Source organism: Xenopus laevis, chromosome 1L (genome assembly GCF_017654675.1).
Source record: "Xenopus laevis strain J_2021 chromosome 1L, Xenopus_laevis_v10.1, whole genome shotgun sequence".
In the NCBI taxonomy this organism is placed as follows: domain Eukaryota; kingdom Metazoa; phylum Chordata; class Amphibia; order Anura; family Pipidae; genus Xenopus; species Xenopus laevis.
In genome coordinates, this window is record NC_054371.1 from 37,893,094 (window position 1) to 37,912,075 (window position 18,982).

Sequence of the window (18,982 nt, forward strand, 5' to 3'; positions counted from 1 at the left end):
GATGAACTCCTTTTGCAGTCTGATGCTGGGAGGGGTTTGTTTATATACAGCTCAATATTTCTATTTAAACAAGCTATCCTTATTACGGGGGAGAGAGCAAAAGAAAGTGAAGGTAAACACAGTGATCTATCAGTACTTTTTTATCATTGGAAAATACGATTTTGTTTTAATTAAAAGAATGGACAGGATACAATTTCAACACAACCCCTATTTATTGTGCTCATGTTGAACTAAGGTATATATAAGTGTGTACTGCCCCTTTAAGACTGGCCTACACACTGCCAGGTGAGGGGGTTAGCCTTTATATGGGTATCGCTTACAGAAAATTCGCTAGTGCTCATACAACATTTTAAAGGCTAAATATTCTAGGTTATTCTAGAAATACTATAATGTACGCACTAGACTTACTCAAAGATAAAGCTGCCAGTAACTGTAAAAGTTCTATCAGTATCTCCCCAATTTTGCTTTCTCCCAACTGCTTGAGATACACACATTGTTGGTGCTCTTTGGGTGCTGTTACTAAGATAGGTTCAGCGATCACCATAAAACACCAAAACATAAGTAGAAAGTTAGGATACATCTGTCGAAGAAATCTAACATAAGATCTCTACCCCAAATTTTACTTTTACAAGAATATAAGAAAACACATTTTCCAGTATAAATTCATTGAAAAATGATAATTGGTTTTCAAATGATTTGTTAATTTAACAGCTACTGAAAGCCGGGCCTACTGGAACCATTTATTTTCTCTGCTTCAGTAGTTGTCACTCTTGAAACAATGTAGCAGAAGCAGCTGATCAACTGATCATCGGTCAGACACGGTGAACAGAAATGGATAACAAACTGCTTTTAATGTGAATAACAATTACAAATAACTTTAAAACCATTGGAATGTTCAATGAATGTTTATTGGAAAGTCACTTAGAATTGCTAACTTTCTTTCATTATGCAAAAAAACATGGATGGAGATCCCCTTTATACAATGAAGAATAGAATAAAAGTTTAGTCAATTAATTGTCATCACAAACACAAATTAACGTAGTGCATGGATTTGAAGCAAGTATTTTAAAGACCACACAACCTTCCAAATTGGACACAAATATCCCACATTCTAAATGGCTTTAACAATGTTAATAAATGGCTTAAACCTATGATACATGTCCTTTATTAAACATGTTAGCAGCCATGAGTGTGTTCTGTGCTTTAACAGAAAACAAACATGGGGTATCTACTGGGGGACATCTTTGGACATTGGCTTTTGTTCTCCATTAAAGTTGAAGATGAGTTACACAAACTCTTATTTTTCTGTGCATAAGGTCTTCAGATGGCCCTTTTCCCTTTTACAACCTAGTCATTCAACCTTAAAGATAAACAAATGAAAAATAAAAAATAGACATCGATTTTTGGCACAAGATTTTGTCATTCGGTCTTCCGATTTGGCTTTAGGTTTTATTTATGTCCTACTCTCATTGGTTGTCAAACATTTTTGGTCCAACCTTTGGCCAGGACCCCCCTTGAAGTTATAATCCAAGGCCATGAAATGAGTACAAATATAGAAACATGCTGATGCGTCAGTCATTCAGCAAAAGATGCATTTACCCCAAATACCAACCTAATTAAGATTTTCAGTGTATTTAAGTGCACCTGTCACCTAGACATAAAAAGCTTTAAAAATCCTTTTCAAATTAAACATGAATACCATATTAGTTTTTTTATTAAAGCATTCATAGCTGTTGTAAACTCATTTGAAAATCTCAGCTGTCAATCAAATATTGCCTACCCCTCCTCTATGCCTTAGGCATAGAGGCGGGGCAGGCAATTACTTCCATTCAGCACTTCCTAGATGTCATTGCTCTCCACTAGTGATGTGCGGGTCGGGATTTCCCCGACCCGCCCTCCCTTGGCCCGCACCCGCCCACATCCGCACTTCCTTTTATATACCCACCCCGCCAGTGACGTCACAAAAGGGGCAGGGCGAGCAGGCGCATCATCTATAAAAGACGAACCTGGAAGTCGGAAGCCAGCATTTGACAGTGGCGGGTAGGGAGAGCAGGAAAAGAACTCAACCTGCACCTGCCCACCACATCACTTCTCACCACGCATTCCCCCTTTTTTTAGCATTTCATTGTGTAATCAGTTCATGGGGATGGACATCGGGTACCCCATTCTGGTGCACAAACAAGATTCTGAGATGATGCACGGCTTAATAACAGTGTCCACAAAATGGCTCCTGCCTGCTTGCTATAATTATGAATTCCCAGACTGAAGGAAACAAGATTCAAAGTTTATTTTGCTTGATAAATGTGGATTTGTAATATTTCTTTCGGGTGACAGGTCCCCTTTAAGGACAGCAAAAAGCCATTCTCCCCAATTCTAACCATAACTGGAATTCAAGCTGCACCCCAACACCTTTTGGCACTGCTCTAAGCCCCCAAGGGAGCCAGTCCCACAGTTTGAGATCCACTGCCTTTTCTAGAACATAAAAACTTTAAATCTGATTGAAAAGGTTATATGTATTTGATTTTGCTTACTAAGGAACAAATGTTAAGATGCTAAACTGAAACTGCAGCAGTTGTACATTGCTTAAAAAATCTGACAGATCTGTCAAAAAGAAAGGGCATGAAGTGTTAAGAAATGTTCCTGTTGTATGAAAGGGCATTTAGCAATTCCAGATGAGCATGTACATTTCTATTAATATGACATAACCTAAGGAAACGTCCTTTTTTCTATGTGGTCTGTCTGTAGAATGGAGGTAAAATCTACACTTCACTTTCACCTTTATGTCAGAAAACATTACATTATGTAAATATGGAAATGTGCTCTGTCAGCTGAGAGTCATTTGTATTGTTAGGAGAAGTCAACAGCTCTGGAGAAAGGAGACAATCTCCCTTACAGCTGGCAAAGGACAAATGAATGGATAATGGTTTTCTCCAAAAAAAATAACTACTTTGGGAGTTGCTGGCTGTTTGAAATTCCTCGAGGCTTGTGTTTTTTACAGTGGGCAGAAAGAAAGCAAAAAGTGCTATTGTATTAAAAAAATTAATACAACGTGATACAAATAGAATCTAAGGCAAAATTTCTGTGCTTTTGTTCATACTAATCTACTCCTGTCATAGCTGAAAACACAGTTAAAATAATAACAGTATTTTGAGTTCACTGCCACAGTTCTGAAAAGGGCCCAGTATTTATTTACAAATAATCATAAAGTGTATCAGATCAATAACCATTTTACTCAGCAAAGGTGCTCTCCTTCCTCCCCTTCCAAACAAAACAGCATCCTGATGTGGGAACAATAACATTGCACTGGTCTGTATTAATAGTTTCAGTGCTCATTAATTTGGGTTGAAAAAGACAAATGTACAACCCTCCAAATAACCCCACTGTATGTATATACATACCTATACAGACCTATCAATATACTCACATATATAAAAATATATCTACCAATAGCTATTCCAAACTAACTGTAAGATCACAATGGCCCTGGATATTATATTTGCCCAAGAAGTCACTCAAGCAATTTAAAGGCATAAACAGAATCAACCATTACATCACCCGGCATGGCATTCCACAACCTCACTGTCCTCACCATGAAGAATCACTTATGCTGCTTCAAACTTGAGTTCTTTATGTCTAGTCTCAAGGGGTGGCCTCTTGTTATTTTACATGTGAAAAAAGACCCTCCCTACTATCTGTCTATAATGTCCTCTAATGTAAGAGTTATGTCCCCTCACATGTGTATTTTTTCCAGATAAACTACCCTCATAATTTAAATATTCCATCCTGTTAAACAATTTATTTGCAGTCTCTCCAGCTCATTTATATCCTTTTAAAAGACTGGGGCCCAAAATGGAACTGCATAATCAAGGCAATGCTTTACCAGGGACTTATAAAGCGTTAAAACTATGCCTTTATCCCTCAACTCATAGATTTGTTATTTTAAATATATTACTGTATCTTATGCCTTTAAAACTAACAGGACTAGTTTTCACACAGAGAACTGGATACCTCTTTTAATAACTGCATCATATTAGAAATTTTCCAGTCTCTCAGCACCATGCCAGACGAGTCCAGCAAAATAAAAGTAATATAAAGTGGTTCTGCAATCACAGAGCAGAGTTCTTACCCTGAGATAAATATAATCAGGTCCTGCACCATTGTTTAATTTCACATGTTCTAGGCTCTTTGGACTTCTTCCCAAATCAACTTTTAATTTGTAGCTACATTATTAGAACTGGGACTATTAAAAAGGAAACCTTAATTTGCTGGTTCCTCGGTTGTGTACAGACAAAAAAAACTGTTCAAGATCCCTGCTTTTATCCCTGCTCTCATCAACCAATTGTCCTCCCTCTGATAATAAGGGTCTCATCCCTATTTACAAATTTTTTTTTACTGTTTACATATTTAAAAATAAACTGGGGATTTATTTTACACCTTCTATTTATTTTACAAGCTTTTTTCATTCTCTTGTGGCCCTTTTTACCTGTTCCAACTAGCTTGAATGCCTTAAATACATGTTTTTATTACAATACTCAATGCTAACTTTCCAAAAGGTGTTTGCATTGTGAAGTATTTTTGCTATTTGTAATCCAGCATTTAAAAGACATTCTGTTTTCAGCCTGTGCTTAATCCTGTGAAAAAATTTCCCTAGTCAATATATTTCAGAAATTCCCACTACACTGCCAAAGTTTCCATGTCTAATATATTAGCAACTGAATCTCCAAGGAGACCATGGTTAAATGTTTTTAGTTCACAATTATTTTATCATGGTTTGCTGCCTATACACTTGATAGTCACTCTAAAATACAAATCATTTAATAACTGTCAGCCAGTTGAAACAAGCCAGCCAGCATATCAGCAGTGGTATCACATAGCTTGTGCCTGGACCCAGTGAATTTGCTCTATACAAGTGCAGAAAGTGGTTTAGTAATTTGGCCAGTGCAACAGAGCTGTCATATTACTGCTTGTTGCATCCCCTTAATAACAATCATCATCATCATAAATAAGCAACATTATTGTTTAAAGTCAGTGTGGTCAGTAGTAGAGATTTAGTGGTAAAAATATGCAAATGTAATTAACGATGATCATTGCAACTATTTATAAAGAAGATGCTTTGATATTAATGGCCATAAAATACAAGCAAAAATAGGTCTTATTATCCTATTTTCACAGTACAAAAAATACACAGAACTACACAATAGTCAAAGAAGAACCTTTTAAGGAAACATCAACATTCCTTTCCTGTTGGAGTCTGGCCATCGACGAATTCAAATGTAATCCTCTTCCTTCTAGATCCCTTATGATAAAAGCAGGAAGAACACTAAGGAAGCTCAGCAATACAGGAAGGAATTTGTTTAGGTGCCAGATCTGGATTATATATGTGTCCTTTACTTCTGTGCATATTAAGAGCACAGTAGCATTCAATGAATTTGTCAAATGTATCAAGCTATTCATGAAGACTGTATTGTAGATGTTAGGTTTGTTATTAATTACATTGACCCCACCCTTTGCAATTGAAAAGGAAAGGGGTGAACCCAGCCTTCTCAGTTGTTTGTTTGGAGGTAACGGCCCCCATACAGGGGCAGATATAAGCTGTCTACAGATTAAGTTGGCAGTTAATTGGGAATTGGGCAGCCTATTTAGTTTATTTCATGTTTACATGATTTTCTAGTAGACTAAAGATATAAAAACCCATACAGCCTTCCTTGAATTAAAATATTATATAGATATCTATCAAGCACTGGACAGCTTGCAGATTTAGTTACAAAAAAGTTAAATTATTATTCTGAATTTTTTATTCGCCTAGCATAACTAAAATATAAAAGTATGCTGTCACCCTTAACAAGTGGAGAGGAGAGCAGGTACTCTCCAGACACTCACACGGTGCCAGGGTGCCTTCAATAAAGAAGGTGGGTCTTGTGGGTTATGGTTACATTATATCTAGGAAGAAGAGTGTGTCTTACTGATTTTGACCTTAGAAGACACAATGTTGTATGGTGCAATTATCTGCTCCCCAAGTTTGTCCATTTATGAGCAGGAGCAACTATATATTACTTTAACCATAAAAACAATTTAGTGCTTAGCCTCAAACTTAAGTTGGTTGAATGCCTCCACCAATGCTACACCAATCACACAGCCCTGAAAGGTATTATATATGTAGAGGAAATCTCTAAAAACAATAATCCTCGTACAGATATCTGTGCATTATGGTCCTCTTGAGTATCACTCTTCATTATGCATAATCAATTAGCTTCTCTTATTTTTGTTTACTGTTAATTACTTCCAATGCACAATTGATTTCTGCTCAGTAATGATTACTGTGATGAAGCCTCCATCAAAGGTACATTTGATGTTTAATTACTATTTAAATATTAATGGTTGCTCCATCACTACAAACCCAAGCTATACAGCAGCACTAAATAGTCCTAAAGAGTGGTACACTGAAGCTTCTTAGTGTATTCTGCATTAATCAGGAAGCTACACATACTCTTTGCATCTAAGGTTTGCATGTAAGCACCAAATGAAATGGTATTTCTACACAGAAACCTGTTTTTGCATTGTGAAAAAGAAATCTTGTTCTAAGCACCTTTGCGATATACATTCAATAAAGTTATTAAAGCTATTTGTAAACGTATTAAAAGCAGAATTTCTATTAATTGATTTTGAAACAATGCATCAGAGGTCAGTTCTCCTACAGGTCAGTCAATCAACTGGCTTTTTCTACACTGTTTTGAAAGTCAGAACCAGCAGAGCAGAGACTATAAACATTCAGATAGATACTGCTTTCAATAGCAATTACATTTAAAACCACTGACAATTTTTAATTCATGGATATTGGAAGGTTGACCTTTTCTTTCATTATGCAAAAACTGTTTTTGGAGGGGATCCCCTTTAATGGTGTGCTTAAACGTCATATAGAAGTGTCATGGGTACATTTAACAACGCAATAAAAACTTCATGATGATTAGAAATATACAGCAGTGGAAAGCAAAGCATGACATGATCAACAATAGAAAATTCAGGCAATGTCACACAAATATATGTGAGGTCAGTAGTGTTGGTCAGTTGATCACACTATATTTAGAAGGGACAAAAGTCTGCGTGATTTACACTTCTGCACTGAAAATGTTTCCCATTATATTATATTAAATGGGACAGAAATCCCATTTATATTATTATCTTCATGTATAACATTGCTGTATGCAACACATTTTACAGAATTTGCCAACACAATCCTGCCATTGAGTTTACAATATACAAAAGGCATTTACCATTGGACTGTAACCTGCCTGAAGTCTCACCCACTTAGCTAACCAATTACTTTATAATGTATGTTTGTGAAAATTCTCATTCATCCAGGTCTTGGTATATCTGTAAAAATAAGTCAAATCAACTGGACTTGCTGTGTTTTTTCCTTGAAGACGTTTCAACTGGCTTTCTCAATTCAGAATAACTTGTAAATAAGATCTTTTGTTCGGGAATATATCAGGAATATTGCTCCAATAAGCATAATTTGTTTATAATCTGCAAGGATGTTATGAAGTTATGTATTGTATTAGCAAAATTGGAGCTTTGAGGTGTTCTTAAAACTTCCAGGGAGAGGTGCCAAAATAGCATTTTCAGGGGCAGACAATAGATGTCGCACCCCCCCCCCCCCGCCTCTATTTTAACTTGGTTTTTCAGTTTCTACATACATGGCTTCTTTAACACCTCTTTTGAACCAATGTATGATGTACTGTATGTTTCTGGTTTAGGGTGCAGACACCACAAATATGTTCAATTTGTGGACTCTCGCTCTCATACCACTGCACCTTTCTCAGTTGCCTCTTAGCAAACTGTTCACCTGAGGATCAAGCTGAGCATAGAGTTTCAGGTCCTAAAGTGGTCAAATTCAGGGTTTTTTCCCCACATACATTTGCCTAAGTAATGGCATTCACCTTCCCTTCCTTGTGATAAGGTACTTAAAGGAAAACACAGATTTTGCCAAATAACTGCATTCACACAAGGAAGGCAGCCATATTGCTTGCTCTGCCTTGGACTTTTAAATCAACATTGAAATTGTATCCATAATGTAAATGGATGGCTGTGTTGTCTATCTTAAATATATATGTTTATCATCATGTGTGCACAAACAGACAATGTGTAAAGGTACTATGGCCTATATTATGAATATTGCCTGAGCTTAGCTAGTATGTGTGTCTATAGGTGGAAAGGGAAATTAGACTGTAAGCTCCACTAAGGCATCCAGAGCAGTGGGTTTCTTTAGAACATGCTAGAAATGCATCTGTGAGTTTTACCTCATTTTCTGGTGTGGGGGATGATGTGATGGAGCTAAGTGATCCTTTGCGTGAGACTGGGAGATCTGTAGGTGCTGACTCAGGTCGCTCCCACTGAGTTGCTCCAGTTGGTATATGCCAGTAGTAGATGCCAGCGATATCATTGATTTTCTTCCATCCAGGTGGCAGGTCTGGATCAGTCTGAAATGAGTGGTCGCTCCATATATCTGCTGTGAAATATAAAGATATAAGGAATCAAAGTTGCAATTTAGCCATTGTGTTACTTAGATTTTTCTATCAAAGGGATACAGTTTGTAATTTTGTATATTGTTACAATACAGCTTCCACCTTTTCCCTAATTTCCAAGGATAGTACATTGTTTTGACTCCCTGTCCCTGGAAATGCACCTTCCTTCAAAAGTGATCAGCTGCACATTGACCTTAATACCCCACGTCAATTAGCAGTGTTTGTTTCTACATTATAATTAACAATTATTCAACCACTTAAACAAGTGTGCTTAAAGAAACAATTCAGTTATAATTACCAAATAAAGAAGCCCTATAAGGTAGCTATCAGATATGATGCCCCCGTTAGCACAATTCTCAGATGCACAATGTGCAACACCATTTTTAAAAGGTGACAAATAAGAACTTAAACTGAAAGATGAGCAACCAGAGGCTCGGTGGATTTATAGGACAATTTAAGGAAAGGCTAACAACAACAATTCCCCCAGTGACAAACCAGATAAGCTATTGAAACGGACATTAGGGAATATATGTTTTCAAATAAAACGAGTAAAAATTTGCCACTACAATGAATAATGGTGCAATTTAGAACAATCAGCATAATTAGCTGTTGAAAATACCATTAAATACTCGGAATGTTTTCTGGGAAAGTGGAAAATGCTGCTTAAAGTAAATTTAAAGGAATGTTCCACATCTGAAATTACTTTTAATGGAGGCTTAGGATAGGCTTTTTTGTCTTACATTTATGAAGTGTTATTACTATGTCCTACTATTCTATTATATCATTATTTACCCTTGTTAGGAATAAAAGGCACAAATGTATACACAAGGGTTACAATCTCTCTCTCTCTCTGTGGCAAATTCACTAAGATTCGTAGTTGCGTCAGGCGTAACTTCGCCGCACTTCGTCAGGCATAGTTTCGCCAGCGCTTCGCAAATTCACTAAAATCCGAAGTTGCGCTCAGGGGTAGCGTAAGGTTGCGAAGTTGCGCTAGCGTTGATTCGCTAAGTAAAGCGAAGTTACGCTAGCGAAGGCTAATTTGCATACGGCGCGAAATTCAAATTTCAATGGAGGAATACGTATCAGCACTACAAATGGCTAGAAAACCTTCAAATCATCAAATAAAAATTTTATTTTGCCCTACAGATGTGCCCACTGTCTAGGTTAGTTGCCATGAGTCAGGAAATGTAGGGGGGAAGGAGGGGAGCCCCAAAAAATTTTTCGATCTTTTTCAGCCTATCACCCATAATGTAGAAAACACGCCAGCGTTTTTTGGGACTTAGAAAAAGTTTTGACTTTTTTTGAAACAATCCCTATCTACTCTATTGCGCTTCGCCAGGTCTGAGGTGGCGAAGGAAGTCTAGCGTAAAAGGTAGCGTTCAGTACACTGCGCGCGTTAGTGAATTTGCGTAGTTACGTCGCTAGCGAAACTTCGCCAGGCGTAAGGGTGCGAAGTAACACTAGCGAAACAACGCCAGCGTTCGTTAGTGAATTTGCGCAGTAACGAAAATGACAAACGCTAGCGAAGTAACGCTAGCGTTCGGCGCTTCGGCGCTTAGTGAATTTGCCTCTCTCTCTCTCTCTATATATGTGTGTAGTCCAAAAGGGGCACCATACTATTTCTGTTCTGCATACACTTGTGCGTATTAATAACAGGACCCTCCAGTTCATTGCCGTACAACTGGAGAAAGAATTTTATGCTCCAATGGTTCCTTGATCCCAATAACACCGGGTCTCCTTGTTGATAGCTAAACTCTATGGCCATGAAGCGGACTTCCTATTATACAATTGTTTCCAGTTGGAAGATGATGTTTATTAGTGCTGGGAATGCACAGAAGCCTGGCTGGTTGTTCACACAGTGTATTTTAATATAGTTAAATTGAATTGGGTACTATGGGGACAGTGTAATGTTTCAGTGGGTACAATAAATGAATCCCATGTCACATAGATGGTCTGTTAGTAACATAAGCAACACTAGGAAACTATATCCTACAGTAACCAATTGACAAATGCAATTGAGTAAAAAAAAAAATAATATTTTCTGACTATAGAACACTACACAGCACTCTAGCTTGAAAGGACATGACACTCTAATGGTTGAAGGGGCTGTTCACCTTCAAGTTAACTTTTAGTACGATGTAGAGAGCGATATAGGCAGTGGTATTACCAAAACAATCTTCAGAAGGGCCCAGCGCACTCCGATCCCCATCCTCCTGCCCACTTCCCACCCTGTCTCTGCCCATGCCCCACCCCATCTCACCCACTCACCACCGACCCCGCCCATTCCCACAACTTGCGTCCCAGGTAAGAGAGCGGCTGGGGAGAAGGGTCTTTTATTTGCTATAAAGGAAGCAGACCACACAGTACGGGCCCCTTGCGACTGTGGGATCTGCTTCCACTATAGTTTCACCACTGTTCTGAGACAACTTGCAATTGGTTTTAATTCTTTATTATTTATGCTTTTTTAGTTATTTAGCTTTTTATTTAGCAGCTCTACAGTTTCTAATTTTGTATATTTTTACAATACAGCTTCCACCTTTTTCCTAATTTCAACTCCCTGTCCCTGGAAATGCACCTTCCTTCAAAAGTGATCAGCTGCACATTGACATTAATACACCACATCAGTTAGCAGTGTCTGTTTCTACATTATAATTAACAATCAGTCAACCACTTAATCAACAAGTGTGCTTAAAGAAACAATTCAGTTATAATTACCTTAGCAAATAAAGAAGCCCTATAAGGTAGCTATCAGATATGATGCCCCAGTAAGCACAATTCTCAGATGCACAATGTGCAACACCATTTTTAAACGGTGACAAGAACTTCAACTGTGAAAAGAGCAACCAGAGGCTCGGTGGATTTATAGGACAATATAAGGTAAGGCTAACAACAACAATACCCCCAGTGACAAACCAGACAAGCTTTTGAAACGGACAATAGGGAATATATGTTTTCAAAGAAAAGAAAACAAGTAAAAATGTGCCACTAAAATGAATAATAATGCAATTTAGAACAATCAGCACAATTATCTGTCTAAAATACCATTAAATACTCTGAATGTTTTCTGGGAAAGTGGAAAACGCTGCTTAAAATAAATTTAAAGGAATGTTCCACATCTGAAATTACTTTTAATGGAGGCTTAAAATAGGCATTTTTGTCTTTAAAACATTTATGAAGTTTTAGCACTATGCCCGACTATTCTATTTTATCCTTATCTACCCTTGTTAGGAATAAAAGGCACAAATGTATACACAAGGGTCACAATCTCTCTCTCTCTCTATATACAGTCCTAAGGGGGCACCATACTATTTTTGTTCTGCATACATTTGTGCGTATTAATAACATGACCCTCCAGTTCATTGCCGTACAACTGAAGAAAGAATTTTATGCCCCAATATCACCGGGTCTCCTTGTTGATAGCTAAACTCTACGGCAATGAGGTGGACTTCCTATTGTACAATTGTTTCTTAGTGCTGGGAATGCGCATAAGCCTTGCTGTTGTTCACACAGTGTATTTTAATATAGTTAAACTGAATTGGGTACAATGGGGACAGTGTAATGTTTCAGTGGGTACAATAAATGAATCCCATGTCACATAGATGGTCTGTTAGTAACATTAACAACACTAGGAAACCATATCCTACAGTAACCAATTGACAAATGCAATTGAATAAAAAAAAAGTTATATTTTTTATGGGACACTACACAGCACTCTAGTTTGAAAGGATATGTTACTAATAGTTGAAGGGGTTGTTCACCTTCAAGTTAACTTTTATTAATATTAAAACTGTATTAATAACAGGACCCTCTTCCTATTAAGGTTCCCTCCTATTCATATACCAGCCCCTTATTCAAATTGATGCATGGTTGTAGAGTAATTTAGACCCTAGCAACCAGATTGCTGAAATTACAAACTGGAGACCTACAGAATAACTCAGAAACCACACAAATATAATAATAAAAAATGAAAACCAATTGCAAATTGTCTCAGAACATCACTTTCTACATCATACATTAGCATTTAGTTCAGTTACATCTTAGACAACAATATCACACTTTTTTCAGCGGTCATATGCTATATGCTTTCAAGGGGTTTGCTCTTGCTTAGCAGAGGCTGATTAATGAACATGGGTGCTATATAGTATTGGACCCAACCATGGCCAAATTACACTGGTTTGATCAATATGCCCAGAGGTCTAATAAAATTGCAGAAGGCAGAAGAAGGGAGGTCTGGTCCCTGTCACTTCCAGGTTAGCAAATATAGCTTTCAATACCACATGCGCATGGGAGGAATCAGAAGATTGTGAGTGTTGGTCGGCTCAAGGTGCAAAATCACTTTGCTGCCTGCTAGAAGCCAGCCTATACGGCTATGCAAGAAAGCTAATTTATGCATGTAAGTTTGACATGCAGCTAAAATACAATACAATACAGTATGTAGGATTCTATTTCTAATGCTCCCAGGGCATGCAGCCATGTTACAAAGGAAGGAAAATGGTGCTCCATTATAAAAGAATAATTAGCTCACCAAGTTGATCATGTGGTCCAGGTGCACCAGCCCCAGACCCCCAGCTTCAGAGAGCGTCAATCCAAAAAACACACAGCAAAAGATCAGGGCTATCCGGCACTTAGAGGAATCCACAGGGCCAATAGTATAAGTTAAAATGTTTTATTGGTCATAATTATAAGTATAAATCCATCTCCATTGAATTTAGTACCAGCAAGGTACTTAATCATGGGCTCACGCAGCCATGTTCTCTCAAAGTCCTGCTCCAGTGAACAAGTTATGATGCAAGAACACACTGCATATTGTAAAGTGCAGAGAAAATTACGATTCTTGCTCTGAATTAGGGCCTACGAGCAATTAAGGAAAAACTGTCAGAGCCACAGGTTTGGAATTCCCTGCGCTAAACCCTGTTGGCCTTCTACTATTCCATAAAATTATTCCGCCTTGATGGATTTACAGCATTGCAACGTATATGTTTCAATAATTAAACAGATGCATTATAAAACTTTCATGCCAGTGTTGGAAGTTGAGAATCTTGCACTACATCCTCTATGGCAGCATTTATATTTTTATTAAGAGATGCTATGGCCCACACAGAAATCCCTGCTCTGCATTCCCTGTATAGAGGGGGTGAAAAAAAGCTGCTACCTACCCTGGTAATTAAGAATGACGATGGTCAGCATACAGTCTCTCCCCAGCATCCTGGTACAGCAGAAGCATTAGGACCAGCTCACTGGCAAAAAAGGCAACACTAATGTTCTATTTTTGGTAACACTGCTCATCATCGAGTGAGAAATAAACAGCGTTTAGAACGGGGGCTTTGGAATGCTCCCTGCTTTGCTGTGTGATGGGGTCGTCATAGCAACAGAAAGCGCAGCTCTCACGCAGTTATCAGTGAAATCATCCCTTCATGGGAGGGGATACACCGATCCGTAACTACAACAGCCAAGGTGCACTAAAACCAGGGTTTAAGGCTCGGAGAGGAGTTTAAGCAAGTAAAATGACGTACTACTACTGTTTTCTGATTTTGCAAACATTTAAGAAATAGTACTCAATAAGAGAATTTAAAGGAATCTTTCCCCACTAACTACAACTTCATCAAAAAAACAAAGTCTTCCTTTCTTCCTTTTATTTCTACTATGAAATTATTATGATGTTATATTTATACTCAATTGGCAAATGGGTGCTAATAGCAACCAATCAGGTCAGCCCAACAATGTCCATCTTCCAGTGGCACAGTCTACTGTATGTAACTATGAGCTGCACAGCCATGTACCATGTATATAAGTTGGGCATATCTTCCCCATCCAGGCCACATCATTTGTACTGCATATGCCCCCTCCATTTTGAGGATGTTCAGGCTGGAGAAGAGGCACTATATATAAATATATAAGGGGATCATATAATAATCTCTCTAATGCTTTATTTACCAGTAGGACTTTCCAGCAGACGCAAGGTCACCCATTCCGATTAGAAGAAAAAAGGTTCCACCTAAATATTCGGAAAGGTTTTTTTACAATGAGAGCTGTGAATATGTGGAATTCTCTCCCTGAATCAGTGGTACAGGCTGATACATTAGATAGCTTTAAGAAGGGGTTGGATGGCTTTTTAGCAAGTGGGAGAATACAGGGTTATGGATCATAGCTCATAGTACAAGTTGATCCAGGGATTAGTCCGACATTTTAGAGTCAGAAAGGAATTTTTCCCCCTCTGAGGAAAATTGGAGAGGCTTCAGATGGGAATTATTGCCATCTTCTGGATCAATTGGCAGTTGGGCAGGTTAAAATAGAGTTCAAAGGTGATGATGGATGTTTGTCTTTTTTCAACCTAACTTACTATGTTACTATGTATTTATCTAGATATATATGTTATAGACATGTCAATTCCCCACATTTCTGGAAGTGAACCAGTTTTGGAGCTCTCATCCCACTCCTGTTTTAATAGTATATTTCTCTTTTTTTCTTACATTTTCCCCTGTAAGTCCTAAATGCGCATGTGCAGTGAGCAATTTGAGATATCATGCTTGGCCTGCATTTTGTATAGAGGCAGAGAAAATTGGATCCACTCCCATCTGCTAATTCTTAAAGTATTATACATAAAATTGCCACTGTGTCATCCTGCTATGCATTCTGGGGGTATTTATACATAAAATTGCCACTGTATTCATCCTGCTATGAGTTCTGGGGGTATTTATACATGGAATTGTCACTGTGGCATCCTGCTATTAGTTCTGGGTGTATTTATACATGGAATTGTCACTGTGGCATCCTGCTATGAGTTCTGGGGATATTTATACATGGAATTTTCACTGTGCCATCCTTCTATGAGTTCTAGTGGATATTTATACATAGAATTGTCACTGTGCCATCCTGCTATAAGTTCTAGGGTTTTTTATACATAAAATCACCACCATGTTCATCCTGCTATGCAGGGCAGCCATCAGGGGGGGACAGGGGGGAGAGTTGTAGGGGGCCCTGCCATGCCACACTTACTTGATTAGCCGGGCCCCCCACCTTTCTGAGAGCTGCTGACTTCAGGAAGGTATGGACGTTTAAGGGTTCCTGGCCACCAATTTTCTTATAATGTGGGGGTGGGAGCCCTGGCCACCAATTTTTTTTCTCATGTGGGGTCCTAGCCACAAATGGTTTTTTATGGGGGGCCCTGACCACCAATATCTTTTTATTTTTTATTAACATGTGGGAACCCTAGCCACCAATATTTTTTTTTTTTTTTTACTGTGTGGTGGGGGCGGACCTGTAGGTGGGGCTTGCGGTTGGCGCAGCCCAGGGGGCCCAGGAAATTTTGTCGTATGGGGCCCTGTGATTTCTGATGGCGGTCCTGATGGTATGAGTTCTGGGGGTATCTATACATGGAATTTCCACTATGCCATCCTGCTATGAGTTCTGGGGGTATGTATACATAAAATTGCCCATGTGTTCATCCTATGAGTTCTGGGGGTATTTATACATGAAATTGTCACCGTGCCATCCTGCTATGAGTTGTAGGGGTATTTATACATAAAATTGCCACTGTGTTCATCCTGCTATGATTTCTGGGGGTATTTATACATAAAAAATTGTCACTGTACCATCCTGATATGAGTTGTAGGGGTATTTATACATGAAATTGCCACTGTGTTCATCCTGCTATAAGTTCTGGTGGTATTTATACATGGAATTGTCACTGTGCCATTTTGCTATGAGTTCTAGGGGTATTCTAGGGGTATTTATAAATGGAATTGCCCCAGCGCCATCCTGCTATGAGTTCTGGGGAAATTATACATGGAATTGCCGCTGTGCTATCCATCTCCCCAGTTATAAGTGAAGAATAGGAAAAGGCTTAATCAAGCTTAGTGTTTTACACTGGTATGATCAATAGTCCCAGGGGTCTAATAAAATTCCAGGGAAGCAGAAGGGAGAAATGTTCCTTCTAAGGTGTGCATTTGTGCACACACACAACAAATTGTGGTTTACACAGAGAATTTTGTATCAATGCTGACTTGAGCACACAGTTTTTAAAAACTGCGCATGCAAGTTTAAAATGTGTGCACAAAATAATTTTTTGGTGCACATAGCCGAGAAGGAATTAGAGGGAACATTGGAAGGGAGGAGTGTTCCCTGTCACTTCCAGGAAAGCAAGTTCCCCTTTCAATGCCACATGAGTATGGGAGGAATCAGAAGATTTTTTTAAAATACATTTACCACAAATACTTAAAAGGACCATTATATCATCCTATGTTCCCTTTGTATTAGGTTAATTGAAATACTAAAAGCTGAATGAATTCTTAGTTCCCTATAAAGGTAATATTTACAGGCAGTGTTGGCCTTGTATACATGTTCATTGTTTACTTAGTGACAATAACTTTCCGTACCCCCTACCACAGCCATTTATAGTGTCATAATTCCCTTAAAAGATGCCTGTGGGGGATATAGCCTAATGATCAGGGTCACTTTATTCAGCATTGGGCTGTAAAGACAGACAAAAACACTACCTATATTTTTCCACTGGCATATCTGCACCAGAAACTTCATACTCACAGCCTGTTTCAATGGTGATATAAAACTATGTCAATATAGCCATTCAGCAGTACTAAGCACAAACCAACTGTAACATTATAAGGATAAGTGACTTATTACATCCTTTGGCCTCAACCCTAGGGAACTTAATGCCTCCAAATCGGTTACCAAAAGTTTTAAAAATAAAACAGCCAACTTAAAAACACACCACCAAAATAATTTTAAACAAAGTTGTTTATATGATTTGGTGTGGAAGAAATTAATGACGCATTAAAAAAAAAAGTGGTTAAACAAGAAGAAGTAAACAAGTCATGGATAAATAATGAACGAGTTCCCTTATAATAATATTTATGAAGAAATGGTGCCATTGGCAGGAAAAAGCTGCGCTCCAGTGATGATTCTGAGCATTCTTTCACCCATAAGCACTTTCTCCACTGATTTCTGTGCAACTTCAGTTTTCATTTGCAATTTATCAAAATGGGAGGCTTTTGAGAGAAGTATCCTCCAGCCAAGGGTATGATTGTTCTACTGTGTATTGAGTACTCCAGACAGCAGATATCTGTGCGTTATTGATCAGCTATACAGATGGTCTTCTCATCTTAAATAACAAGGAAACACCACACTTAACACTAGCTTTGTTTAATTAGTGTTAGGGCATTATATTGATCTGATGCTACTTTCCAATTTAGGCACTCCCAAAGTGGAAGGGGCCGAGGGCAGGACTGGACATGGATATGTCATACTCACACACGTTCGTATCATTATTTAATTTCCCATAGTTTCATTTAACCTGGAAGTATACAAATCTATTGGTAAGGGCTATTCTTCTGGCAGGGTAATGTAACCAAAACAATATATAGTGTGACAGGGTGTTTGGGAAGCACCACTATCTTAGAGGTACATGCACATAAAAGAGTGTGGTTAAACTGCATTGTATGGGTTGCAAATGAATGCTCAACTCAGGTACGGTTAATATTCCCTCTCAGCAATGTCATTAAGTGGCAGCTAAGAGAGAAGCTACCTGAAAATGTAAAACGGCGGTGTTCCCATAGCTCAGGGCTCTCCAGGCAAGTGAGGTGCTGTGAGAGACAGAGCTGGGCAGAAGGAGAGTTCCAGAGCTTGGAGCCTAAATCCCTTGTGGGGAAAGAAAGAGAAAAGGACTGGCAGAGGCTACTGAGTCTGAATCCCAGGAGGGTAAGCCAGCAGGGCTGAGTGTGAAGCCCAAATGCTCTGAAATTCCAGAGGGTGAGATTTTCCCTTGATGGTGAGCGACCAGAGGGGGAAAACCCCTCAATGTTTTGCAGTGTAGTTGCTGAACTGTACCCTGCATGTCCTACAGTGAAGTTGTTAAACTGAACATTTTTCTGTTGCCTTTGTGTTAGGAATGCCCAGTGCTTAATAAACCCGTGTTTTGTCCTAAACCTTGGTGTCCTTGTCTCTAAGCTCCAAATACTACGCTACCTGCCTACCAAACGCTAATTCCCCCAAAAAGTGCATGTGCAGGCCAGTGGCATGTCACAATAGCTAACTACTAGTTGTGTAGGGGTTGAGAAATTCTCGACCCGCACCTAACCCACCCCTCACAATCCACACCCAGCCTGGCATTCTCCCTCTATTTATAGACCTGCAGGGGGGCGGGCGCGAGTCTATAAATTTAGATGGTGGCAGTGCTAGGGACCTGCGGGTTTGGGCCTCCTCTTGCAAGATTTTGTGCAGGAGCCTGCCCGAACCCACTCAACCCGCGGGTTGTGGGCAACACCGCACATCACTACTAATCAAATGGGCAGAATACAACATTTTTTCAAGTGAAAGGAAATGTACAATCATTCTAAACAACTTTGCCAAAGTATGTTATCGATCCCCTTTTGAGTGGGTTTTAAAGGAACAGTTCAGTGTAAAAGTAAAAACTGGATAAATAGATAGGCTGTGCAAAATAAAAA

The 18,982-nt window shown here is 38.7% G+C and overlaps 1 protein-coding gene across 16 annotated transcripts in view; it reads right to left on the reverse strand.

Annotated features, from left to right (window-relative positions):
* apbb2.L (amyloid beta precursor protein binding family B member 2 L homeolog) overlaps nucleotides 1–18,982 on the reverse strand; it is a 166,200-nt gene that overhangs the window by 60,499 nt on the left and 86,719 nt on the right. For 13 of the 16 annotated variants that reach the window (XM_018229369.2, XM_018229328.2, XM_018229377.2 and 10 more), the window contains one exon: nucleotides 8,298–8,506. In XM_018229369.2, the coding sequence (XP_018084858.1) occupies nucleotides 8,298–8,506 (209 nt within the window). Of the gene's footprint in view, nucleotides 1–8,297; nucleotides 8,507–13,678; nucleotides 13,860–18,982 lie in introns of those variants that run through there. The other 3 variants (XM_041588603.1, XM_041588600.1, XM_041588561.1) reach the window with 3 other exon arrangements.